Source organism: Eretmochelys imbricata, chromosome 9, assembly GCF_965152235.1.
Source record: "Eretmochelys imbricata isolate rEreImb1 chromosome 9, rEreImb1.hap1, whole genome shotgun sequence".
Lineage (NCBI taxonomy): Eukaryota > Metazoa > Chordata > Testudines > Cheloniidae > Eretmochelys > Eretmochelys imbricata.
In genome coordinates, this window is record NC_135580.1 from 64,286,362 (window position 1) to 64,313,485 (window position 27,124).

Genomic DNA, 27,124 nt, shown 5'->3' on the forward strand with positions numbered 1-27,124 from the left:
ATCCTAATTTCTGATGGTGATGTAGGAGGCAGGCAGAACAGAGCTGGCTGTTCAGATCCCAGGGAGGGTTGGCGGCAGTTGCAGTTTGGGGGGTGGAAAACAAAACGTTTGGATGCATAAACTCAGCAAATCTGAGCGGGACACCAAGGAGAAAGGAGGCACTGCACTTCCAGCAGGCCTTCCGAGGTTCAAATCCCAACCTTGATCCCCCTTGTTTCCTGGCTGGGGGCACCTAAGACGTGAAGCACACTCTCTCAGGAGGGAAGGCACAGCCCCCGTGGGGTTGAACTACGTCAGAGCTGCACTCCTGCAAGCAGCATGGCTCCTCTGCCTAGTGGAATGAGGTTGGTGGAGAATAAGCCTGGTTGAGGGAGGTCAGTATAACGACTTGGTGCCCTGTGGCCTTTTGGCTCCCAGCCCCCTGCCCTGTGTTGTCGCCAGATTGTGTTTGGGATACAACTCTGTTACATGCCCTGTCTCCTTCTCCAGTCATGTGATGCAGGAGGAGAGCTGTGATGATATGGAATGTGGTCAGCTGCCTTCAGACGCTCTCCGACAGGTGAAAATCCAGCGTGACCCCCTCTACGGCTTTGGTTTCGTGGCCGGCAGTGAGAGGCCAGTGGTGGTGCGCTCGGTAACAGCAGGTAGGCACAGGCTATGTGCTTGGCTCACAGCCACCTGAGGGAAAGGGACTGTCCAGAGTGGAGCAGATCAGACAAGTGGGAAGCAAGGAACGGGCAAAGGAGTGGGAGCTGCTTGGCTGGCATGATACTGCCATCCTGCCTGGGATATGGGCGCTGCAGGCTGGGAGCTGGGGGCTCGCACCCTGAGGCAGACACTGGAGTGCTGGGTGGGATGGGTGTGAGTGTTGTTGTTTTCTCGCCTGTTGCTGACAATGGGGTAGAGGCTGGGAGGAATTGACTGTTGAAGGCAGGGGCCTTCAGAGACACAGTCTGCGACAGACAGGATTGTGTCTGAGAGATCTTGGAAGTACAGCAACCACGTCCACTCCATGTCCTGCGCCCCACTGTGCCTTGCCCATGGTGGAGAGGGGGCAGTGGGAGGAAGGGGGCCTCATGCTGCCTGTCAGCAGCCACAGGGTCCGCGGTAGCCAGGACCTGTGCGAGCCAGCCACAGCCCATGCTGGCTAACAGGGCGATCGAGAGGCTTTGAGCTGAGTGAGCAGGAGTGACGGAGAGCATCCACTGAGGGGAAAGAGCAGAACCCAGGAGGGGAGTACAAGAGGAAAGCAGAGAGCAGCCGGGGACATGGGGGGCACACAACATGCCACTTATAAATGGGCACCGGCAGCGCCATGGTTACCTGCCCCTTGTCCAGACCCAGGGGCATTTTCTCCTCCAGGGCCCCTTCCAAGAGTCTCTGCTGCTGCTGAGTCAGGAGTTGCAAAGTCCCCTGCCATGCCCTACAGAAGCGTCTGGGCAGACTGCCATGGTGTGCAGCAGGGTTGCTGCCATTGCAAAGGGTTCTGGGGTAGGCTGGTGAAAGAAAGTGGCTACAGTAGAGCTGCAAGCAGAAACACTGGATGGGCTACACCGAGTGGGTTGGTGGAGGAAGGGAGGAAGAAGTAACTGGGGAAGACAGATCCCGTCTTTCTGGGGCACCAGTAGACACGTAGCCAGTTCCTCTGGCTGGGTTTCAGCCCAGCTTGTGACCGGGCCCCTGGCCTTCCCAACCCAGTTCTTTGAGAAGCTGGAACTGGCCCCTCTACGTGGCACTGGTTTCTCATTGAACAGCAGGAGCAGGCCGCATAGGAGGGTTATTAGATGAGTCACTGCCATTCATCCCATTGGGAGCTGTGTGTGGGCCAGCTGAGCTGGGAACAGAGCCCCCTCACTGAGCTCTGAGAATGGCGGGGCCTGAGGCCTGCTCCTTTTGTTCCGGGCAGCACAGAGCCCCATTCCCCTGCTCACTTCCCACCCCCACCCCCCCCACAGACTGAAACAGGGAATGCTCCATGCTGCAGGCACGGGCTCTAACACCTACTCTCCTCTCCATGGCAGGAGGCCCCTCTGAGGATAAACTCTTGGCAGGAGACCAGATTGTGGCCATAAATGATGAGGATGTGAGTGAAGCCTCCAGAGAGAGATTCATTGACCTGGTCAGGTAACAGACTTCTCCCCTACCCCATCCTGGGTGCCGGGGAAAGGGCAGGCAGAAAGGGATGTTAGCACTTACGTCTCTCAAAGGGCTGGAGGGGGTGATCCCAGAACCGCTAGCCAAGAGACCTGATAACTGGCAGTATCTGGGCACCGCTGCAATGGAATATGCATGGCTGAGGCCTCAGGAGCCACATTCAGGTACTGCAGTGATCAAATTGGCCCTGCTGGAGTCAGCTCTGGCTCTGCACTATTGTGAGGAAGCTCACCCTGCCAGAGTTGAGTTAGCACGGGCAAGGCAATGCTGTGGGGAAGCTCACCCCGCTGAAGGCTGGCACTGACAGGAAGTTTCTTTGATTAATCTTCATCCACACCACACGCTCGTCCACCTGAGTCAAAACCCTTTCTGGCACCCGTCCAGCTCTGAAGGCTACGGAGCCACAGGAGTTTTATATAGATCAGAACACAAATGAGACTCAGTCCCCGCTGTGCATGAAGCTCACCCAGGGACCCCTCTCAGGAGTGGCCTGAGACCTGGAATTGGTCCCTGCATGCTCTGTGGAGAAGACCAAGACTGGAATATGAAAGGCAGAGAGCTGAAGGAGAGATGTGATTCAGGCTGGGGTGAGGGAGGGGAACTTGGCCCCTTCACCCTATCCCATTTCCCCACCAGCTTGCCTGTCCTCTCAGCTCTGGTGTCACAGCTGGGAAAGGACCCAGGTGCTAAGAAGAGGCTCTTTATTTCAGCACTCCCTCTCTGGTTTGGGGGATCCCCAGTAATCCTCACTCATTTGAGCCCTGCCCAAACCCAGGAGCCACGCCTCAGACAATTATCCACCTAGGCTGTGTGTGATTGATTAGAGCAAGTCATGCTGGGCTCTGGAATAGCTGTGATTCTCTAGTTAACACAGTCTATTCAATAATATCTCTATAGCAGAGTAAGAAACTACAGAGATCCAAACATCCCCAGCTGGCAGAGACATTTGCAGCATCTGTATGAGGCACTGCCAGCACACTTATTACGTGACGCATAAAGCTGCTCTAGGAGACCGAGACAATCTGAGCCGCTGGCTGGGGAGAGAGTTTGCTGTCTGAACTCTCAGCCAGGCTCTTCCAAGTGGTGTTTTCATCCCATCGTTTCCATATGCATCCTGTGTCCTGGGGCTGAGAGCAAACCTGTCCATTAACCTTCCCTCCTGTCCTTTTTCTTGTAGGAGTTCCAAGGACTTCATCATCCTGACTGTGCTGCAGACTCACCAGGTGAGATCCGGGAGCCCCATGCTCTTAGAACACAGGGGCCTCCAGCTCTGACAGGGAAGACACAGAATGCTTCAGGGCCAGGGAGATCTGAAATCCAGGCCTATGCAGATGCCCATTGAACTAGGAGGTGACCTAGACAACACATGGCTGCTCCGTCTAGGTCACGCTGAGGCTTCTGAGAGAGAAGCGCAGTTTGTGGGGAGCCAGTGAGCACACAGGGTAAGAGCATTAGCGTTTCTCCTTTGGAGACTTGATTCCGTGTTCTGTGATGGCCCCAGATGAACATGCTCAGCCTTGTTCTCAACAAATGTTTGTCCAAATCCAAGAAGTTCATCATCCAATCTGGTCAGAGCAGCAGGATGTGCACGATAGAGACCCAGGAGAGGATACCAAGGGGTACTGCCAGCCAGAATGAATTGGCTGAGCGTGGGGAGCCCAGAACTGGCACAGCGGGGGTGGGCTCTGCAGATCAGGATTGAGGGGCATTGGCTGGGCTGTAGGAGCCCAGAACTGGCACAGCGGGGGTGGGCTGTGCAGGTCAGGATTGAGGGGCATTGGCTGGGCTGTAGGAGCCCAGGACTGGCACAGTGGGGGTGGGTAATGCAGGTCAGGATTGAGGGGCATTGCACAACCCTCTGGGGAAGCTTATCCAACCCTGCTCACCCTCACCATTCCCGGCTTTCAGCACTATTACCTCTTCCATACTCACTGGAATTTATTACAGTTGGAGAAAATAATCCAGGAATATTCTCCAGGCTCCAACAGTCCATCTGAGGGTAAGGATCTCTTGGCTGTCTCTCCCTCTCCCATCTCCTTTGGCTAGTAAGGCTGTGAAACGCTCTCTCCATGAGAAGGAATAATAAAAATAAAAAAGTCCCTGGGATGACGGCAGTCCCCAGGCTGCCTGGTGTGTTTTATGGAGCCACTGGTGATACCAGAGGGAAGATATTTTACTCTTAACCCCTGGTGGGCTCTAACAGCAAATCCCAACCTGGTGGTTCCTTTGCCAGGGTGACAGTGCTGTATTTTCCTGTGTCTTGTCTGGACCTTCCCTGTGCCCTAGTGGCCCCTGAGGAGAGCAGGGGAAAGGGCCCTTCTTTTTAAAGCATTCTTCAAGTGGCTGGTCTCTGTCTGCCCTGAGTAGCTTGTAAGAGCACAGGAGGCACTTACATATTCCAGCACCGTATCTGAAGCCAAAACTCATTGCAGTTAGAAAGGATGGACCCATCCTACGGCCAGGCTACAGCTGCCTTGAATGGCGTTCAGGAGCGCTGAGCATTGGGGAGCACATAGCTACTGCAGGACCAGCCTCCACCAGCAGGAGTCACTGTAAGGGGATAGCACAGGAAGCCTGACTGGGGTGGGAGGAGAAGAGCTACCTTCAGTGGAAGCCTGTGGGAAAAGTGGTGCAGCGGTGCTGGGCGCCTTCCCAGGGTGGATAAAAATCGATGATTTTTTTTTAATTTAAAAATGGATTTTTTTAATTTAAATCGGATTTTTTAATTTAAATCAGATTTTTTTATTTTGCCATTTACATTATCACTTTTTCTTTTTAAAAATAAACCTGTTTAAAATGAAATCTGAATTTAACACAAATTATATTAAAAGCCTAAATTTATTATAATCTCTTAAAATATTTAAATAAAAAATGAATATGCTGAATCCATGAGCCTCTGTCGAAAACTTTGAGTTGAAGGCTGTTTTTCTATATAAAGAAAGAATCAGGGGGGAACATCTAACTTTTGAGATCAAGCTTTATAAATATGGCACAACAGCAGCATATTAAGGACTTGGTTTGTTTAATAAAAATAAATTTTATATACTGTTGTGTATTTAATTAAATTCTAGTTACCATTCTAATACAGCTTGAATCATGAGAAAAAATAGAATATAGTATATTGCTTATTTACTCTATCAGGCTAAAAATGTATAATAAGAATCTGAAAATATTAAGCTAGATAATTGCTTAAATAAATGTGTATAGTTATAGTGTATCCTTGTAGGTAGCAAAAAGATGTACCAAATCTAGTGTAAAGGCTCTATTTAGTTGTAAATCAACATGTTTAATGATTATATCAATGAATGAGAATGCACATTTCTTTGGAAATAACTGACGTGCAAATGGAAAAATTGATTAAAATAGATTATTTAAATTGAGGCTTTCTACGTGGTGATCTAAATCACCTTGATTTACATTAGTCCAACCTGCGCAGGCCGTTGCAATGCAAACTTCTGTCCCCTACCACTGACAGTGTGACTCCAGACCAGGAGAGACCACCAGTAAAGGCAACACGGATCAGTAGCACTCCAGGGCTTAGTCCAGCCTGAGAGCTGTGCCAATAACTGATTTTTATTTTATTTTTTTGCTTCACTGACTGTTCCAAAAAATCAGGGTGGGGGGAAGTTTGGGATCAACCCAAAACGTTTGTTTTTTGGGGTGGTTTTTTTTTGACATTTTCGACAAACTGAAAAGTTGAAAAAATATCCGTTTGGGTCTAAACTAAGCATTTGATTTCATTTTTTAGCTATCTTTAAACATTTGGGTTTTTTTTACAACATTGAAGTATGTTTCTAAATGAAAAGTGGTTAGAATAAAAAAAACGAAACATTGCAGTTTTTTCTGAATTTTTAGGGCTCCCCCCACCCCCCCCCACCCCCCGAATGAAACAATTTGGCAAAATCACCACAATTTTGTGAAATGTTTCAGTCAACCAAAATCTGCACTTTTTACAGGAAAAGGTTTTGGCAAACAATATTGCTGAGCTCTGGTCTGTGGCCTGTGTGCTAAGCCTGTGAGGTTTTAGTGCCACGGTGATGCTTGTGAGGATGCCACCTGACCACTAGGCACTGGAATGAGACCACCGGGCCATTTCACGTGGCCATTATTGGGCAATGCGATTCACTCACTAGCAGCCTGGACTGTATTCAGGAACCAGTGAATTAGACGTGGAGAGCCACATCTGCAGCTGGTGTCAATCAGTGCAGTCTCACTGGCTTCAACAGAACTACTCTGATCCAAAAGCTCCAACTCTCTTCCTCAATCAGTCTTCTCTGCTGCCACCCGGTGCTTGCAGACTCATACATTGCTTCTGCCAGTGCGCCTTTGCACCTCCCCTCCCCTCTCCACACAGGTTCCTGAGGGTTCTTTATCATCGGGCAGGTGGAAACTCAGTGGGTTGTGGTGGTGACCCCAGCTTGAGGAGGTGGATGGGATATAGACACCCATCATGTTGTTAGTGCCTCCAGCTGGTAGTGGGAGTGCACTGCAGGCATGGATCCATGACTGCTAACATGTACTACTGCTCCCATTCACTGTGCTGTGTGCCTCACCTTGCTACCACCAGTGCCATAGACATGTCACACAGAGGTGAGGTTTGTGTCGGGTGAAGCAGCCCAAGGCATGCTAGCTGAGCTTTGATTTAGGCAGCCATTAGCAGGTCCTTGTCCCCACTCCCCCACATGCTCCGGAAACTGAGGATGAAGTTTATGGCTGTTTCCCTCCCTGTGGATTGTGCCCATCCCTGCCCCAGCACCAGGCCTACTTTCCCATGGGACTGGAGTGGTGGCGCTCCCTAAGGGGCCTGTCTCTCCAGCAGGGCATGTGAAAACATCAAGAATTTCTGCATGTGTTCTGTTACCTAATGTTATCAATGCTTCTCTTCTGCCTCTCTCTTGCACCACCTCCAAGGAGAGTCTCTCTCTCCCCCTCCCCAAGCTCCAGCTGCAAGGACAGATGTTTAACACCCTGTGTTCTCTTTGCAGTCCCCAAAATCTGCTTTCATCAGTGCAGCCAAGAAAGCGAAACTGAGGTCCAATCCAGTGAAGGTCCGATTTTCAGAACAGGTCACGGTTGGTGAGACAGATCCAGTAAGTGCTGCTCCTTCTTTTTCTGCCGTTGCACTGATGTGGATATTTCTGGTGTCAGTCTGCTCCTCTGAAAGATGGCTCTTCCTGGGGTGATGCCTGAGAGACCTCGGCTAATCAGCTTGTAAGCAATGGACTGTGGTCCGTCTAACTTCACATATAGTGGACAAAGGGTTGTGATGTGTGTCGTGACAGAGGGATCTGTGAGTACAGGTAATAGGGCTGGCATGTGATCCACAATGCTCTGCAGGAATCCGATCTAGTTGTAAGGTCCACCTGTGTCCCAGATAAGCTTTTTGTGAAGGACATGCAGCTGCTTTGTAGATCTCCATGAACGGGAAGGATAGACCAATATGTACATCTCATATGTATCCCTGATTGATTAGGCCACAAGTGAAGGGGCAGGGTGTCTGTCTCTCAGGGTAGCTTTGGTCCATGCCAGAGTGTGGTCTTGGAACTGCCCTGCGGCAGAGCAAAGCAGACTGGGAGGAGGCTCAGGGCAGTGAGTGCAAACTGTGGCTCACTCCATTGATTCCCATCCCCCTCACACATGCATAGATTTACTGATTTCACTTGCAGATGTGCCACACTGGGAAGCAGATAGTGACTCTCCCATTTGATGAATGTCAGGTTGTATTCATGTGTGTGCAGTGCAGATTACGGCATGCTGCCCTCTGACAGGATCCCAGAGCACCTGACTATCGCTCAGAGAGAAGCACTGAGTACATGGATTATTATTTAGGTACACCAACAGCCTGTTTAGCACCCTAAGGACCAGACAGCCCAAAGAGAGCAAGCACAGACACCAACATTCATGAGGAGGCCTACCAGGCAGGGTTAGCTGAGCTTCTCTTCCTTCTTTAGTTGTAGTAATGATTGGTGACAGCGTTATACAGACATGGCCTAATGTTTGTAATGGGTTAATATTTGTTTAGTGGTGGGTAAGAGCATGTTTTGTTTTTTTCCTGCTTGTTTATATATTAGAAATATCATTAGTGTTAAGCCTGACCTTGTCTGGAGAACTCCTTCTAGGTCTCTGCCCTTATGTGGCAGAACAGCAGGTGTTTGAGATTTACCAGATCTTTCTTTCTAGGTGTTCATCAGGCATTTGAGTTAAACAGGTGTTAGCAAAAAATAACGAGATTTAAACAATCCATATCCCCATAGTCAGGTTTCACTTCTTGAGTATCTGCCAGTTCTCCAGTCATCCATAGAATCTCCCAGGGATCAAAAAAATGGACAGAAAAGATCTGATTTCTAATGTAAAGAGCGTGAAACTTTTTTTAACCTCGCAAGCCTCCTTCATAAGGAATCAAAAAAGGGCACAAACCCAGATTTCTTTCCCTTTTACATCCTAAAAACTTAAGTTGGTCCCAGGCCCGTTTAGTCCTATCAAGACAGGACACTTGAAAAGTGTGCTGTGCTTGCACAGAGAAGTCTAGCTCTGATCAGCTGAAGCACCCAGAACGTCTGTCCTCTGAGCCAGTCAAACAGCAGCAGATCTGTTAGGATATTTTCATGGCGGAATGCTCATGGAAACGATGTAACCCAGATCAGGCATTTGGTGTCAGAGAAACTGAATCCTTGGCAGAGAAGGTTTCTGTGAGATCAGTGTCTCTTGCTTCGACCAGGAAGGTGTTTTTCAGAACATTATGTGGGGGTTGCCAGTTGACTTTAATGAAGAGTTGTGTGGTTTAAACCACAGTGCAAAGGGCTTTGAGACTGTGCCTGTGAATGGGGCCATTTTGCCTGGGTATTTCTGGGTAGCCATGAGAGACTGTAATGCCTCGATAATGTTTTATCCCAGTGACATCTCTTAATTGCAGAAAGATTTTGTTAAGCAGCACTAGTAAAAATAAATCTTAAAGCGCTTCTAGCAAATTCTATTTTTAAGCCAAATCAGTGAAGTAGTTATCTAATTCAAACGTTGCTCGCTAAATAAAATCATCCTTTGCTGCACTGCCCGCATGCAGTGCGCATTTCAACAGATGGGTTCCTGTACGGCTTGAGATGGGCTGGGGGCTGAGATGGATCAAGGGAGATTCAGGTATGTGAATCCATCAGACAGCTCTGAAATTCTCAACCCTTGTGCTTTCTAAGAGCTCAACGCAGATGCTGTATTTTCAAGGGAAATTTGCCTTTTCTTAGTGCATAATTCTGAAGGAGTAGAGGCTGCAGTAACCAGTGTATCACTGACATTCTCTCTCTCTCTCTCTTTCATTTCATGGGCCTCCCCATTCACTCCCTCTTTTTCCCCCATCTCCTGTTCCCGTACTCTTCATTTCAATGCCCCCTTTCTTTGCTGCATCCCTTCCCTGTTTCGCACCCATTGGGGATCCGCCCCTCCCCTGGCCCTGTTTGCCAGGAGATGTTGAAGAAGGAAGCTCTCCTCCTCATCCCCAATGTATTGAAGGTTTTCCTGGAGAACGGGCAGATCAAGTCATTCACGTTTGATGGCCGAACAACCGTCAAGGTGCAAGCCCTCCTCTGATCCCACGGGCCTTTCCTTGGCTTCTGGGTTTCCCTTATCACATTCGCTCGTTCTGTTTCCCAGTCTCCTGTGGCCTTGCACAAAGCATTTTGCTGTCCGTGCACTGGCCCCAGATAATAAATAGCATGTTTCCCTCCCTGGGTGCTGTATTTTCCATGGTACAATTCTGCTCTTCTTCTGTGACTCCTTCTTCTCTCCCTCCCCCATTTCACCAGCCTCCGCCTTTATTCTGGGGCCCAGTGGTGAACCTGTTCCGGTCAACAGAAGATTTGCTGTTGAATCAGGCCATCGGCATGCACTGTGCTACACACCCTGTTGTGCTACCCTCATGGTCCCTGCTCTGGCACTAGCTATAGCTCTTCAGAGCCGGGTCTGACATGCCTTGTACACAGCTGGCCTGGGGTGGGGGTACATTTGCAGCATGGAATGTGGATTATTATTAAGCCTGTAAAGCCCATTAACAATAACAGGCTGTTCTCCTAATTCCTAGCACAGCCTAATTGGAAAGACACATCCCTTCTGTTGTAACAGTACTGACCAGCCAGTGATTTACATCTGCTCATCTAATACTCTGCGTTCCCTCCTCCCACGAGTAGTCGACTACCCCGAGGTCTCTTTTACAAAGAGATGTCCCCTAACGCAATGAGGGATTGCTCCTTTAGTGTTGCCGTAAGGGAGGTTCCCTTAGTCTCCCTTTGAGCTAGGTGCAGAGTAATACATTGCTATTGAACAGGCCATGGTCTGTGTAGCTAGTAGCTCTCAGATAACGCTCTCCCAGGGTGTAACCTATGGAAAGTAATATGGAGCTGAGCTGCATAATAACAGCGCCCTGTTATACCCAGAACAGCAGCTCTTGTACCTCCTGCAAACATGCATACAGACATTACCAGATGAGCCAATGTAACCCTGCCTGTGTCTCTCTCTGGGTTACATTGCCAGGACGTGATGGTGACGCTACAGGATCGCCTTTCCCTGAGATACATCGAGCATTTTGCCCTGGTCCTGGAGTATTCCAGCCCAGAGCAGAGCCACAAGTTCCTCCTTCTCCAGGACAAGCAGCCCCTGGCCCACGTAAGCTTCTGAGCTGCATGGCTGGACACTGCCACCAGGCTGAGCATTGTATTTGCAGCAGCAGGTCTGGCTCCATAAGGGCGGGGGGTGGGGAGGTTTCCACCTAGGAGGAAGGAGCTCAGGCCTAGGCTGAAGGTGTAAGATGGAATCAGTTTGGTGCCATCAGTCGCTGGAAAGGGTCCCAGAGGATCAGTTCTGCTTGGGGGAGTTAGTGCTCTGGGGAGGCCCTGTTGGAACTGCCCAGGGAGAGGAACAATCGGTGATCTATCTGTTATATACTCTCCCATGGCAATGTGGAGATTGTTTTTGCCCCCAAGACTGGGAGGGTTGGGAGGCCAGTGTTAACTAACATCCCCGGCAGAGATTGGAGAGCTAGGCAGCTGCCTTCACACGTGGCCAGGAGATGAATCCAGGACTGCTGGTTATAACTGCCAGGCATGGTTCCTTACAGTGTTAGACCTAAACGAGTGATGTGCTTTAATTCTGCCCCGGAGGGATGAGCTTCTGCTGGGGCGAGAGGGGAATCCAGTCTGCAGGTCCATCCAGCCTGGGGTCCCCGGGCTTTTCCCCCCACCTCCCCAGTGGGTTTCACCCCTGTCCTGGGGGCTCACTGGCCCTGGGGTGAAGAGCATTCAGACTCGCAGTTGTACTTTCTGGTTAGCTGATGCAGTGGAGACTCTTTTAGTGCCATGTGGGGCAAAGAAAGGTTTCCACTGGCAGCTCCTTAGCTATCAGGCTCCCACTGGCACTTCAGCAGGCACTGGAACCAGTAAGACAGGGGAAAGGGGCTGACTGAGTGGCCTGTGGGTCTGCCCAGTTGCATGGGAGACTCAGGCTTGATACTTGGACTGGATGAGGTTGGGAAAGGTGTGGAAGGAAGCAGTGTCCTTAGCCCCATGATAGGGAGGGTATGCCTCACGTTGTTCTGCAGCGCCCCCTCTGGCCAACTGAGGGGCAGTTCTGATGGCTTGCAAGGAGAGCCCGACCCATTTCTCCTTGGCAAAAGGCAGGGGCTTCAAGGACAGCTTTAGTAAGAGTAATAATAATTCGGGCTGCTGTACGAACACTGGCTTCGTGTAACCGGGAATCCTCAGTGTCCCTCTGGGACACCCCCACACGGGAGAGGATTAAGAGATGGCAAGCCACATTTCCAAAGGGCTTTCCATTTTAGCTCCAATTTTGCATGCACAAATCCTCGATTGTAGACCTCTAACTGCCTGGTTTGTGGGTGCAGTCAGGTAGCAGGAGGTCTGAATGTTAGTACCTGCATCTGCACCTGTCTGGTCTAATCGGATCTGATCTATGGTGTTGATATGACCTTGGTCTATAAGTGCCTGCAAAACTGGGCTTGTAATGCCTCTATAACTGCTAGAACCCCATGGCTTCTTGCGGGAATGGCCCTGAATCCTGTCAGCTCCTCTCAGTGAGGCTGCCTGACCACCCTGGCAGAGATGGGCTGAGCTGTGAAGTTCCAATCCAGCTCTGAATTCCCCTAGAGTTTGGTGCATTGTGCCCCAGTGTATCAGTTTGGGCTGATCTCAATTTTCAGGGTGGGTAAAGCGGGCAGGGAACGGCAGGGAAAGGGGGCTGTGAAATGCATGGGTTGCAGAGCTGGATAAAGGACTGCTTCCCTCTCTGCTGCCTTACGACATGGACTCTTGCTTCCTGCCTCACCTGCTCTTGTTCGCCCCCTGGGACAGGTGGTGCAGAGGACACATTATCAGGGGATGCGATGCCTCTTTCGTGTGAGCTTCTTCCCCAAAGATCCGGTGGAGCTGCTACATCGAGACCCAGCAGCGTTTGAGTACCTGTACATCCAGGTAGGGGGAAGGACAGACAGAAGGTCAGACCCGTGGCTGATAGACATACAGCCTCATTGCTGTTCTCAGGCTCACTTCAGGCCCAGCATTACCCAACATGCTTTGCATTGCCCCGCCGGTGCCACTCAGAACTCCGGTAGTGTGAGCTTCCTGCTGGCAGCGCCTGTGAGCTTCCTGCCAGCTGTGTCCTGACAGTGACACTCAGAACACTGGCACTGTGAGCTTCCTGCCAGGAGTGCCCTGCCAGTGCCAGCAGTAAATCTGTTTCCGGGTGGCTTTAATGTTGTGTTCCTCCCCTGTGTTTGGTGGAGATGTCAGATACTATGAAGGCTGGCAGATCAGCTGAGGTGGCAGATGGTAGAAGGAGAAGCCAACCAGTCCGTTGCTGTCTGCAGAGCAGCCGGCCTGTGCCTGGCAGCTCGGTGCGCTGCCTTCCCAAGGCAGAACTGTCTGGCAGCAGGACTGGGATGCTCAGGTGTTGTGTTTATGAAGCGGCCAAGGGGCAAGCCCCAGTTTGATTCTGAGCAGTCTCCTCTCTTATCCCAGAGCCGCAACGATGTGATCAGGGAGCGCTTTGGGATGGACCCCAAGCCAGAGACGCTGCTGGGTTTGGCTGCCCTCCACATCTACATCACCGTCTCTGCCACCCGGCCTGCCCAGAAGGTGTCCCTCAAAACTGTGGAGTGAGTCCTACTCTCCTAATCCCCCCTTCCCAGCCCTGCCCCGATTCCCCAGCCACGTGTCATTACCTGGCCAGGGCTCCCCCCTTGTCACTGGGACTCTGCAGGTGAATGTTTCAGGGTGAGGAGATGTAGGGTGAAGCTGGAACGCAGGTCAGAATCAGCTGATGGGAAGAGTTTGGCAGCAGGCCCAGCACAACGCTGTTAATGGACACACAGAACATTTGCAAAGAGATGCCTGAAACCATCAAGGGTCTGCTTTCATTACAAACGCCAGACCCAGCACAGGCTGGTGGGGAAGTTTGATGTGAACCTGGGGCCATTTCCTGATTTACAGCTTGGTGTCCAAAGCAGGCAGACCTGATGGGGCTGTATAATTCCAGCATACAATTGTAGCGATGCTTTGCATTTCCCTATCCTGGGCTATCTGAGGCTCCCAGATTATGTTTCAATCAATAATGAATTAACCTTCACAGTCCTGCCCTGCCCATCCTATGAGGTAGGTAAGTATTATCCCCTTTTCACATATGGAGAAATTGAGGCATACAAGGGTTAAGAGACCTGGACAAGGCCATAAAGTGAGTCAGTGTCAGAGCCAGAAGTAGACCAAACATCTCCTGAGTCCTGGTTCCCAGCTCTAATCACTAGAGAATCCTTTCTTGCTCGCTGAAACTGAGTGGTTCTGAGTGTGGCTTTGAAATCAGGGTTGGTTCAACCCCCAAGGATGCAGCACTCTTTGAAGGGAGACCAAAGAGACCATTCTCTTAGCCCTAGCAGACCAAAACGGCCAAGGTTCAGCCTTCTCCACTGCTTGTGGTGCCTTGTAGATGCTTAGCAATGGCTTTGGCTCTCTCTGTTGGCAAGAGGATGCTTCAGTGTCCCAGCAACTGTTTCCAGCTCCCGTCTGCCTCTCCACTCCCATCCTTTGCACCCTGCCAGTCAGCTCCCTGAGATCCTGCCAAATATGGCCAGAAGGATGGAGCTGCAGCACAACTGGCAATGCCTGCAGATTGCGTGGATGGGAGGAGAGCGTAAGCTGTGTGCTCAGCAGTTCGGAATCATCTTTGCCATGGTCCGGGGTCGATAGTCAACCTGCAAAATGTTCCCCTTCCTCCTGTGCGGTAGATTGCAGGGCAGAATGTATGCCATCCCATATGAGCAGGGGAGGAATAATCCAGCCATCATCCTGGACATGCACTAGCCAGCCAATCCTTGGCAGACTGAGGTTTCTCATCTCAGCAGTAAGAACCCATTCCTCCTGAGCCCAAAACTCCAGCCCACCTGATGCAGCCTGAAGTGAAGCGTATGAGCTACCAAAGTCTGTGCTAACATCACACCGGGAGAGGGGCCCTGATTGGGAGCCATGTGGGGCAGAGACCTTGTCTGTAAAGCACCTAACAGATAAGAAATAATGCACAATTGTAATAATGGTAGACGGGAAAGAACTCCTACTGTCTCTCCAGTCACTTGGAATAAGGATAAGCTCTGGATTTGTTTGCCTCTCTGGAGTGAACTTGAGGTACTTACTGGTTTGGAAGCAAAAATGATGTAGTGAAGTGAGGGACCAACGCTTACTTGGTTATAAATGTGGCTGGGTCTTTATAAACCAGCAGTAGTGTTGGAAACTGGGGTCCAAATTCAGACCTGATGTCACTGGGTGAGACTCCATTGACTTCAGAATAGTTACACCCACTGACACCAGGGCTGAATTTGGCCCCATATTTGTATCTTGTAGTGAAACTCTGCCTTGCTTCCCATCCCCATCCCTTACACCAGAACTCCCCAGCGGTAGGATCTGCATCTGACCACTTCCTGCTAAGATAGCCAGAGGACTTAGAGGAAGCCCACTGCTGTCTCAGAGCTGCCCCCCACCCACACACACATGCCCTCAGGTTCTCGCCATGTGTCTTGTTCTCCTCCTTCCCCTCCATTCTCTGTCACCTTCTCCTCTCCCTTCTGAGCTCCTGCCGGTCTCTCTCTTCTCTTCTAAGTCATTTCTGCTTGCAGGAAGGAATGGGGGCTGGAGCCGTTTCTGCCTCCTTCACTTCTGCAGCTCATCAAAGAGAAGAGCCTTCGGAAATCTCTCTCTCAGCAGCTGAAGGCCCATCAGAACCAGCCGCCCAGTGGCACCAAGGTAAGCAGAAGCCAGCGTAGCCCCACCATGGGTTCTGGGTGGGGAGTGCTGCAGCTGGTGTGTGCCAGCAGGAGCTTTTATGTTTTCACTTGCTATTAGTGTGCATGGCTAGCCAGGGATTTGTGTTATTGTATGCAATTGATGTTTAAGTCCATTACAGTGTGTTGTAAATCCCTGGGGGTGACAGCCCACTAGCCTGCTCTCTGTCATGAATCCATTTGCCAGGGTGATCTGGATTTCACAGTAGTAAATTGTGGTGGAGCACAGTCAGTTCAGATAAACTAAGAACCAACCTGAAACTTGGCCAAAAAGTCACCAGTTTAGTAAACTTGGCTTTAGGATTATTTTCCGATTTTGTGCTTCAGGGCATCAAGAGTCAGATGTGTGGCGGGAGACGGGCCTGTCTGCCCATCCAGCCCCTGCCACTGCTGGAGTTCCTGTGAGGGAGGCCATTTCTCACGGGAGCTGCAGATCCCAGAGGGACACATCTTCCTCTAAGGGTTTACAGAAGTACTTGCATGTCTGAATGGACAGTCTCCTTCTCTGGGCCAATAAACTTTTAGACGTTTGCCTGCCCCGCTGCAAAATAAAATATCTGTTTCCAACAACAGCAGCTACTTGCCTTCAGTTGTTAAGGGAGCACAGCTGCCATCTCCACATCACCTGGGGATGTCTCCATGTCATGAATCATTTGAGGCACAATGGCAAATTCTAAACCGCCAAAAACTGTGCACCAAGCACTCCCCAAGCTTCTGAAGAGGACCTTCCTTGACTCCTCCTTCGGGATCCTCCTTAGCTTTTTCAGTCTCTTGAGTCTTTGCCTTGTTACACTGATGTATTTCCTCAGGTTTCAACAACCCAGGCAAAGCTCCAGTATCTGCGGATCTTGAATGAGCTTCCGACCTTTGCAGGAGTCCTCTTCAACACAGTGGGACTGGTATGGTAATTCCAGCACGATACAGAGTAGACCATCCTCATAATTTTGCGTGGGTCTTCATGGGTTCTGAGGGTGCTGCATAATTGGCAGTTGGCCTTTGGCATGCACACGTACACACATGCACAAATGTGCACAAGTGTCCATGATCTCCAAATAAATGACAGGACATTTCCCAAGGTCTCTCAGATTCTAATGAACTCCCCCGGTATGAGGTCACAATACTAGTCTGCCCATAAAACCTTCAGAGTCTCCACTGACTACAGGCCAGATCTTCAGCTGGTATGAATTGTTGAAGTCAGTGAATCAGTGCCAGTTTATACCAGATGAGTATACCAGACCTTTGTGTCTGTAGTTGTTTAATTAGATGATCTTCTACCCAATTAATTTTAAAGGGCCTCAGCCGTGCTCTTAAATCCCAGCTCCACTATAGAAATCCTGTTTGCAGCTGTAAAAGTTTAATGGCTGTCCTGTCATTGGCCCGTGGACATCTCATCTTTCCCTCCCCCTCCATGAGTGTCTGTGAGGCCTGGAAGCATGTGAAGGGATCCTTGATCGAGAACTGAGTCCCGGGAGACGTTCCCTGTTCTGTCTTTGTGATGCATAGATCTTACAGCCTTGAAATTTCTGTGATTAGCAATCCCAGCCTGCCCACTGCTCTGCAGTGTCTCAGAAGCTGTTACACTGATATAATCTCCCTGGGCAGAGTACACTCCTTACTCTACTCGTCATCCCCATTAAAATCATCCTCATCAGCACAGACTCATTTTGTCCACTGCAGGATGAAGGCCATGCAGCCAAACCATGAGCACATAGGACCTGCCATGAGCACATGGGCCATGTGCTCATAGGACCTGGCTCATCTCCATCTCTAGTGGCCCTTGTGCCACCTTCCATCCATGGCTCTCCATTCTGTTGTAAGTTTCATCCATCTGCTATCGTTCCTTCCTGCCACACAGACTGTCCCCGCTTTCACAACGTCCTCTTACCTTGCTTCCTTCCTCATTGGTTTGGTCTCCTGCAGCATGTTTTTTACTTGCTGCTTCATAATTATGTAAAAACTCCAAAAGTGCCTATCCCAACAGCTCCAAGCATTCCATAAAAAAAGATCCAGACTATATTAAGCACAGTGTGGTTGAGGGATTAGAGCAGGGGAGTGGGAGTCAAGTCTCCTGCATCCCATTCCTGGGTTCTGACACTGACTTGCTGCGTATCCTTGGGCAAGTTGCATCTCTCCGAGCCTCAGTTTCCTCAAATGTAAAATGAAGGTAGGGATACTGACCTAGCATGTCCAGGAGGGGCCCAGAGAGTTAATGCTCATAAAGCACTTTGACATGCTCAGATGAAAGGCTCAATGGAGGTGCAATATATGCATTAGGGCAATAATAATATAATCTTTATCTTTATTTTCCTGTGTGTGTTTGTCCAACCCGTAGCTTTCCCTTCATGTTCCAGTTTAGCACCCTGTGTCCTGGCTGGAAGGGCCATCTCAATACTGATTGCCATTGTTAATCAGAGATCAGCTTCTTATTTTCCTTTATTGTTCCATAAAATTCCTCCCCAACCCCTGTCGCCCTCTTCCCCTTCCACCGGCCTCCTCTTCCTCCTCCTCAGAGGTGATTTAAAACCAGCCGTCTTTGTAACATGCTTTTACTTTTCTGTAGCTCGACAACAGGCCTGAATATTTCATGCAGACAATCAATTCTGCTATTTATTTTTAAGTAGTCTTGGCAACCTGCATGCTGTTCCGAGGTGCCGTTCCCAACACTGCGGAAAAGGGATTAAACTGTTGGCAAGCTCCAGGTGTGTTCTCAGCATTGGCTGCCCCCCCCTGCTCTGCACTAAGTGTCTCTGGTGCTGTGACCCCTCCCCCCAGCCCAGATCCAGGGTGGACTTCAGCCAGTCGAGTAAATAACATCTTGACTACAGGCTTGGCTCTGTGTAAGGAACCGGGCTCAGCTGGGGTTGGGCAGGCAGCCTTTTCACATTCAGACACATGGCATTTTTTAACACGTCTGTCTCTCTTTCAATTCGGCTGGGGTGGCCGCCCTCTCAGGACGAGAAACAGCCGGCCACCATGCTCCTGGTGGGCCCCCGCCATGGTATCAGCCATGTCATCGACCTGAAGACCAACCTCACCACGGTGTTGTCAGAGTTCAGCAAGGTCAGCAAGATCCAGCTGTTCAGGGAAAACCAGGGTGTGGCACGAGTGGAGACCAGCATCCTGGATGCCAAGGTAGGCACAAGTTCCTCCCATGGCAGGTGCAGAAGGAGTCGTGGTCTTCAGCTGGGAGACGGGCTAGCAGGGAGGTTCATGAGGAGGCTCAGAGGCTGTGGGTCAGGGTTCCTCTGAGGACTTGTCTTCAGATGGCATTTAGGGCACGAGTGCAGATGTGTTGGTTGGTCTCATCATTAATGTCTCCTGGACACTTGTCCACTGGAGAAGTGGGGTGACCAAGTAGAGAGTGCACTGGACTGGGAGTCAGGAGACCTGGGTTCTAGTCCTGTCTCTGCCTTTGGCCTGCTGGGTGACCTTGGGCTAGTCACTGTTTCCCCTGCGTCTGTCTTGTCCACTTAGCGTGTAAGCTGCCTTGGGTAGGGAGTGGCTCGCTATGCGTTTGTACAGCGTCTGGAGCAATGGAGCTCTGGTCTTGGTCGGGGTTCCTAAGTGCTACTGTGATAGTGTATGCTTTGACCAGATGAGGGGTTGCAGGTTGGGACTGAGATACATTTAGTGAGCTGGGTGGAGATTCAGGATATGAGTAGCAGGGAATTCTGTCCTGCCACCAGATCAGGGACAGACAGGGATGACAAATGGATGCGTCCTGGGTGGGTCATACCCCCTCTGGCAGGTACCTGAGGGGTCTGTCTCTTCCTTACACATCAGCAACACTGGAATAGCTTGGCATGTCAGTACAGGCCCATCGAATTGAACCGAAGAAGTGTCAGTCAGGACTGGAGAGCATTGACAGTGCTGTTTGAGGGCCCAGTGGGAGCAGCAGGGGTGCTGTAATCGAGACTGAGGCGAACTGGCAGGAGCTGGCACTGCTTTAGCCCACACTGAACCCCGGCTGTCAGCCCCTCTCCTCCGCAGGCAGCCATGCTCTTTAAGAAAGGCTGTAGGAAGGAACGGCTTTGAGAACATCACCTCCCAGGCCTACCGGCCTCTGTTGGCTTTGCCAGCTTCTCCAGCCTGGCAACTGCAAACACAGGTGATCTCCACAGAATCCTAGGGGCTGGACGCAGCAGAGACCCATCTCTTTGCCCGTGCATGATGACTGTTTCCATTTACTAGGGGTTTGTCCCATCATGGTGCAGAGTCGCAAGTGCTGGGATCTTCATCATCCCCTGGAAGACGCTTCTCCAGGAACTCACTGTCAGGAAGTGTTCTGGATACTCAGCCAAAGGTTCCCTTTCTTAATATCAGCCCATGACTGATTCTCCTCCCTGCCCCCATGTACTGTTCAAAGCAGATGGTCTGTCTCCTTGGTGTGAAAACCCTGCTGAGATCTGTGGACTGTGAGCATGTCATCCCTCTTCAGTTGCCACTCAGCCAGGCTGCAGCTCTTTTAATCTCTCCCCATCCGTCTGCCACTGTCCCCGATCATTCCTCTAGCAGCCTTCTTATTTGCCTCTAAATTGTCACAATCCTTCTGGTAACAGGGAACCCAGAACTGAAGCAATATTCCAGCCCTACAGCCATAGAGAGAGTAGGATTGTTACCTCCCTGCTGTGGGATGAGAGACCTCTGTGTATGCAGCCCAAATCTGCATTGGCATTGCTTGCTGCTGAATTACATTGCAAGTTCACGTCTCACTTGCTGTCCACAGATACCTCTAAATTCCTGCCAATGTCTCCGTGAAAGAGAAGCAAGCGTATCTCTGGTTCACATCATTCCTTCCCCACTAGATGCATTAGCTTGAGGTTTTTCAAACTGAATCTCATGCTGTTATTTTTTTGTCCTTGTTTCTAAACCTCCAGGTGTCTTCGTATGAATGCTCTCTCCACAGAGGTGTTCACAAATGCACTATTTGGAATCATCTCCCAAATCCATCAATGTGCTGCTTATTCCCTCTTCTAGGTCAACATATTAAATATAGACCAAATGTAACACCAATCCCTGGGTCGCTCAGCTCAAAACTTGCCCCCTGGATACTCAATGCTTTGCTCTTTACCATAACCTCGTCTTTCTGGTCCTTCAGCCAGATTGCAGCCCACATACCCGTGTCCGTAATCCAAGTAGTCTGAATTAATTGAGGAGTGAGATTTTATAGGACACTGTATCAAATGTTTGCCTAAACTACAAGTAGTTCCCATCCTCTGCTTTCCTGTCCTCTACTAATTCTGTAACTGTATCACAAAAGCAATCAAGTGTATCTGGCCCGATGTGCTCTTGTTCTTTACAGACCTGTGCAGTTTATTGCGTGTGGTTCCACTGTAGTACCAGGTTGCTTATTTGTTCTATTCATTTACGTATGAATAGCTTTACAGGCTCGTAATCTCTCGGATCACTCTCTTTTCCTTTCCGGAAATTCAATATTAGGTTTGCTTTTTGCCAGTCTTCTGATACTTCTTAGGTTTTCCCACAACTTTTCAAAATTCATTGTCGGTGAGATGGTTTGTGTGCTGATTCCTTTAAGGCCTGATCCAGTACTCATTTTCCTTTGTGGAGATGCTCCCATTGACTTCCGTGGACATTGGATACCCTAGCATTCATGTCATCCAGATTAGCCGATTGATATCAGGACAGATTTTCCAAGTGTTCCCTCATCTGGTCTTTATCGGTAATTGTTGTTTTAACAAGGACTCCTGGTTTCCATGTTTTTCCATTTTCTTTTCTTTATTTTTCTTCTTAAGGAAAACATCCAACCAAAGCAGTTCAGGTTTTCAGCTATTTTTGAGCCCTGCTTAATTTCATTCCCTCTCTCAGTTATGAATGAGTCTGTTTGAGAGGCAGTGAGCCAATGAATATCCCAAGCTACTTAATTTCTCTGTGTCTCTGTTCCCATTCCCACCCTTTCTCTGCCTTGTCCAGTCAGCCTCTAAGCTCTTTGGGCCGGGACTGTCTCTTGCAATGCCTCTGAACACCACCTAGCACGATGGAGCTCTGATCTCAGTTAGGGAGGCTGGGCATTACCCAGTAATGCAAAAAATAAATAACAGAGTTTATTTTCCCCTTGATATTTATAAAAGCTCCTCTGAGCCCTTTGCCTCTTTCGCACTGAGTCACCAGTTTTATTGATGTGTTGATCCTTCCTCTGTGAACAGTAACTGAACTCTATGTGTCTTTCTGTGGTTTCCTCCCCACCTCTGGGTCAGGTTCTTCTAACCTCAGATCTCCCAGCAGCCCTTTCCTTGCATCTTGTATATGTAGAGCCAGTCTAGTCTGTGGAGCTGGAATTATGATGGGTTTGTTTGGGATTCCCCAACTGCCTTCTCTGCTGGTGGATTTTAATATCTCCTCCCACAGCCTTGGTAATTCTTGACAATCTGCCCTCCTGAAGTTAGACACCCTTGTGCTGCTGCCCTGGGTGATCGCATTGCTTACTCTGCTGAATTCAAGTAGTACATGGTGACTGGTTCCAAGCTTCCTTTTCATTCTCTCTGCTCCTGTTTCTTAGGAAGTAGCTCCATGATGACTTCCCCTTTCCTTGGAGTTTCTACTTTAGCATCCACCTATATAACCCAGGAGCTTCTTTGATGAAGCCTGTTTGGCTGTAGTTGTTGTTCAGCAGGTGTCTGAGCAGTTAAAATCCCCAGTAAATATAGCATTCTGTGGTTTGGAGTCCCCCACAGGTTGGTTCTTGCTCTTGTCCAGTCCTGGTAGTCTATAGCAGATGCCACCTGTCATGCCACCTCCTTGATCTTCCATCCTCTGGATTCTTACCAAAATAATTCCACCACCACACTCTCCATTGTCTAGTTATGTCTTGCCACGGTTGCAAATACTGGTGAAGAGGTAGTGGTATATCCATATCCTCCTACCTCGTCTTTGTGGATTGCACCCCAGGCCATTCTACTTCTGAGCATCATCCCACTAGGTTTCTGTGATGCCTGCTATGTAAAAAAATACCTAATCTCCACCATGAATAACCCTTCTGGTTCTTCCTTGCATGCATGCCCCTTCCATTTTTGGGCAGATTAAGGCATTAATACATCAATAATAGAATGATAAACATCCTTTGATTGACTTTTTGTCTTTGACTAGCTATTAACGTTTGAAAGACAGTAATACACTGGCGTGAAGTGTGTTCCCAGCTGCCAGATGAATTCAAAGCAGCCTCGTTTTGTGTGTGTGCATTCAGTGCTCCTTAAAGATGCCAGATTAACAGCCCTGAAACCGAAGCCCTCTGTCTCTCCACAGACAAACACTGAACATTCAGTGACAGAGCGCGCAGTTCACCCCTGTCAGTGTGCTTCAACCCAGGCAGGGAACAGCTACCGTTGGGGTGAGAGAGTAGTTCTTTGTCTATGGCACATTCAGTCCTCAGCCGCTCAGCTGAGACTGGCCACAAGAATGACAAATACGATGGCAGTTTGTGATGTTGATTCATTCTGCTGTGAACCAGAATGAGACCCCAAATAGCTCTCACCTGGTAACTCGCTGACCCCCCAAATTTGAACTGGCTACTTGGACAGGAAATGCTCTGTGTGGCATTGCCAGTCCTCTGAGCCAGACAGTCTCCTCAGCTTTAAATAACTTTATGAATAAGGTCCCAAGTCTTTCTCAACTACAGAAGCAGACCCACTCCTTGTTCCTACCATGTAGCGCACACACCTGCTGTGAAAACAGTTCTCATGTAGAAATTCCACCCACCCAGTGAATTCATACACAAATTGTGACTTCTTGTGAAATTCAAGATGGCTGCCCAAAGCCACCGAAAATGCCCCCATCCGTTCCTCAGAGGAGGAAAGGGGAAAGATATCCCACTGGTACAGGCAAGCAGGGTCCACCTGTATCTTAAGGCTGGAATGTGCTAGGAGAGGCTGTTGCCACCTATCATAATTATATCCACATGCAGAGACAGGGATTCAAAGCCAGAGTGTCTGGCCCAGAACGAGGTATATGGTAATTTTAGACAGAACTGCAATGGATGAGACAGGCTAAAAGGAAAGGGAGAAAGATCATTACCTTGAAGTGCTAATCTGCTTTCTGTAATTATTCTATTGTCCTGTAGCTTCCCCTGTTCTGACTAAACAGCGGGATGCAAATAAATCCATTTCCTCTGTGATTTTAAACCATTAGGGGGCTGTGTTCTAAGAATGCCCTTTTCCCCTAGAGACCTGGAGTCGAATCCACATCACATTTCTAAACCCGCAGGCGCTTTGCAGAATAACAACAGCAGGGAAGGCATGTGAAAGATATTCATTTTAGGCATAGGCGGGTTGTGATGCTCTCTCCTCTAGGAATTCCCCTAATTAGCTACAGCATCTACTAGCACTGGGTAAATACCTTAAAAAAATCGTCTCTGGACAGTCACTTGAATAAACAACTGAATCTGCTTTGTTTATGTCCATGGCCCTTTTGCGATTACTTTCGGCAGATATTTGAGCAACTGAGGTGACTGTGGAAACAGCAACTTTTAAAGTGACCATTAAAGGGTCCGTGTAGAAAGGCCATGTATAATTCTGAAACGTCAATCTCAGGTGCCCTACAAACCTGATCCTAAGGGTTAAAGTTCATCCAATCAGGAAACAGGCACATACCATGTGATTTATGTGACCAACCAAAACTAACCAATGCTTCTCAGACTTCTAATAACAACTGCTCATGCACAACTACAAACCAAGGGTTAGTTGCAGAAATATGTCAGTGAATAATTTCAGATTACAGTTACGCTTGAGAATATCAGAAACCACTCACAGATCGTTCATAAGCAGAAGTAGCAGCTATGTTGTCTAATAAATTATTCACTATGAAATAATTGCTTTGCTCTCAAGCTTCTCTGATATCCCAGGCTCTCTTTCCGAGTTAAAGACAGCACAGTCCAGCTAGGTGTGTTAAGGTTTTACAAATCAAAATGTGTCCATGGTTTATTTTTGTAAACGTTAGTGAAAGCTGGGGATGTGGGGGGAGTGGTTGGCTTAGATGTCAAACTTCGCATGCAGGTTCTGCAATCCACACATTGCAGCAGTGTGCCCTGCACGGGAACCTGAAATTCAACCGACTAGTGGAGAGAACAAAAAGTAAACCAGCGTGCAGCAGCAGGCACCATTGCAATCATGCCTGTTACTGTAGGTGTTTGCTGATGTTCCTGCAATGTTGGTGATGTTCCCCCTAGTACTGCAAACACCACAGGGGAAAGTAAATAGCATGGTGGTGTGATAAAGGTCAGGATTTTGCAAGTGCCCAAGCAAATAAGGGGCCAGATTCTCAAGTGTACACAGTGCCTAAGCCAGTGCCCGTTGAAGTCAACAGAGATGACATCCTGGCCCTACTGTAGCCAGTGGCAAAACTCTTACTGTCTTCATTGGGGCCAGGGTTTCCCCTCCATTGACTTCAGTGAGCATTGGATCAGACCCTAAGGATGCAACACACGACTTGCATGGCCACTGTGAATGACCCCTGCTCTGGACCATCCTCAGCTGGGAGGTATGGCCATAGTGGCTCTCAAACAACCTCATCTGCCAGCCAACAGTATAGGGTGCATGGCTGTGGAAAAGGGGGGTGACTGGAGCATCACAGAATGTCAGGGTTGGAAGGGACCTCAGGAGGTCATCTAGTCCAACCCGCGGCTCAAAGCAGGACCAATCTCCAACTAAATCATCCCAGCCACATTTGTTAAGCTTGACCTTAAAAACCTCTAAGGAAGGAGATTCCACCACCTCCCTAGGTAACTCATCCCAGTGCTTCACCACCCTCCTAGTGAAAAAGTTTTTCCTAATATCCAACTAAACTTCCCCCACTGCAACTTGAGACCATTACTCCTTGTTCTGTCGTCAGCTACCACTGAGAACAGCCTAGCTCCATCCTCTTTGGAACCCCCCTTTGGGTAGTTGAAATCAGCTATCAAATCCCCCCTCATTCTTCTCTTCTGCAGACTAAATGATCCCAGTTCCCTCAGCCTCTCCTTATAAGTCATGTGCCCCAGCCCCCTAATCATTTTTTTGCCCTCTGCTGGACTCTCTCCAATTTGTCCACATCCCTTGTATAGTTGGGGGATGAAAACTGAACACAATGCTCCAGGTGAGAGAGAGCTCAATTGGGGGGAGGGATAACTCAGTGGTTTGAGCATTGGCCTGCTAAACCTAGGGTTGTGAGTTCAATCCTTGAGGGGGCCATTTAGGGATCTGGGGCAAAAATTGGGGATTGGTCCTGCTTCAAGCAGGGGGTTGGACTAGATGACCTTCTGAGGTCGCTTCCAAACCTAACCTTTAAAAAAAAAAAAAAAAAAAGGTGTGGCCTCACCAGTGCCGAATAGAGGAGAATAATCACTTCCCTCGCTCTGCTGGCAATGCTCCTACTAATACAGCACAAAATGCCGTTAGCCTTCTTGGCAACAAGGGCACACTGCTGACTCATATCCATCTTCTCCTCCACTGTAACCCCTAGGCCCTTTTCTGCAGAACTGCTGCCTAGCCACTCGGTCCCTAGTCTGTAGCAGTGCATGGGATTCTTCCATGCTACGTGGAGGACTCTGCACTTGCCCTTGTTGAACCTCATCAGATTTCTTTTGGCCCAATCCCCTAATTTGTCTAGGTCCCTCTGTATCCTGTCCCTACTCTCCAGCGTACCTACCTCTCCTCCCAGTTTAGTGTCATCTGCAAACTTGCTGAGGGTGCAACCCACACCATCCTCCAGATCATTAATGAAGATATCCCTGGGTTCCTGCAATCCCCAGATGCCAGAATGGCCTGTTGGAGTCGTGGGCACACCAGTGTGCAGGTGGCCCTGGATCAGCAGGATAAAAAAGTGGCCTAAATCCACTTTCACCAGCCACCTTTCTCAGCAGCACTGAGTGCTGCTTCCTCATCTGCCACTCAGGGGCTGGGCCATGACTTTTAAAGTGACAGTGTCCCGTTAAAGGCAGCTCAGAGGCTGTTTAGCACAGTTCCCTGGTCGTTGTTTTTTTCTTTATTTTTGCTGAGGAATACAAGATCTCTTCTACATACAAGTGTCAAGAGGGGACACAATGTCATCAAAGTCCAGACAGAGATGAGACTAGTGCCATCTCGTTGCAGCATTTAAAAATCCATATGACAGTCCCAGCGGGATTTATTCCAGGCCCAATTTCCAATGCAAAGGATGTAGCGAGGCTGGTTAGTTTAATCCCAAGGAACTCTGAGCCTAGGCTTTCCATGGAAGGGTGGTAGTTGCCCTAAAAATAAGAGCATCAAGCAGACAGACAGTTGATTAGATCCAAGGCTTGTTCTTTGAGTTCAGATCTGACATTTGTTTCCTTTCTCACTGCACTCATGATGTGATTAATCCATCCCTTTCTATTGAAGCAATCATTGCACTGGGTTTTTCTGTATTTATTTTTGTGACACAGCCACCTTGTAGTTAGTTGCTTTTTATTATTATTATTGATATTCGTGGAGACATCCTCCTGTGCTCCTCTAAAAATTACATTGGTCCTGGAACTAGGGGTGTTGGGGGGGCAGTAGCTTGAAGTAGTAATAAACCCAAATACGTGCTTCTGCCTTCAGCACCCCCACTAAGAAAATTGTTCCAGCACCACTGGTGTCAGATTTGTGCACGCAGCCAGGATGCCCCCTGGGACCTGGCTAACCTCACAATGGCATCTGTGGA

General features: G+C 49.1%; 1 protein-coding gene across 1 annotated transcript in view; it reads left to right on the top strand.

Annotated features, from left to right (window-relative positions):
• Window positions 1-496: 496 nt before the first annotated feature.
• FRMPD3 (FERM and PDZ domain containing 3) overlaps window positions 497-27,124 on the top strand; it is a 46,003-nt gene continuing 19,375 nt past the window's right edge. Inside the window, exons 1-11 of the mRNA XM_077826518.1 lie at window positions 497-644; window positions 2,022-2,124; window positions 3,332-3,377; window positions 7,140-7,244; window positions 9,607-9,714; window positions 10,672-10,803; window positions 12,504-12,623; window positions 13,170-13,306; window positions 15,311-15,437; window positions 16,285-16,374; window positions 18,428-18,607. Of these exons, the coding sequence (XP_077682644.1) occupies window positions 497-644; window positions 2,022-2,124; window positions 3,332-3,377; window positions 7,140-7,244; window positions 9,607-9,714; window positions 10,672-10,803; window positions 12,504-12,623; window positions 13,170-13,306; window positions 15,311-15,437; window positions 16,285-16,374; window positions 18,428-18,607 (1,296 nt within the window). The remainder of the gene's footprint in view (window positions 645-2,021; window positions 2,125-3,331; window positions 3,378-7,139; window positions 7,245-9,606; window positions 9,715-10,671; window positions 10,804-12,503; window positions 12,624-13,169; window positions 13,307-15,310; window positions 15,438-16,284; window positions 16,375-18,427; window positions 18,608-27,124) is intronic.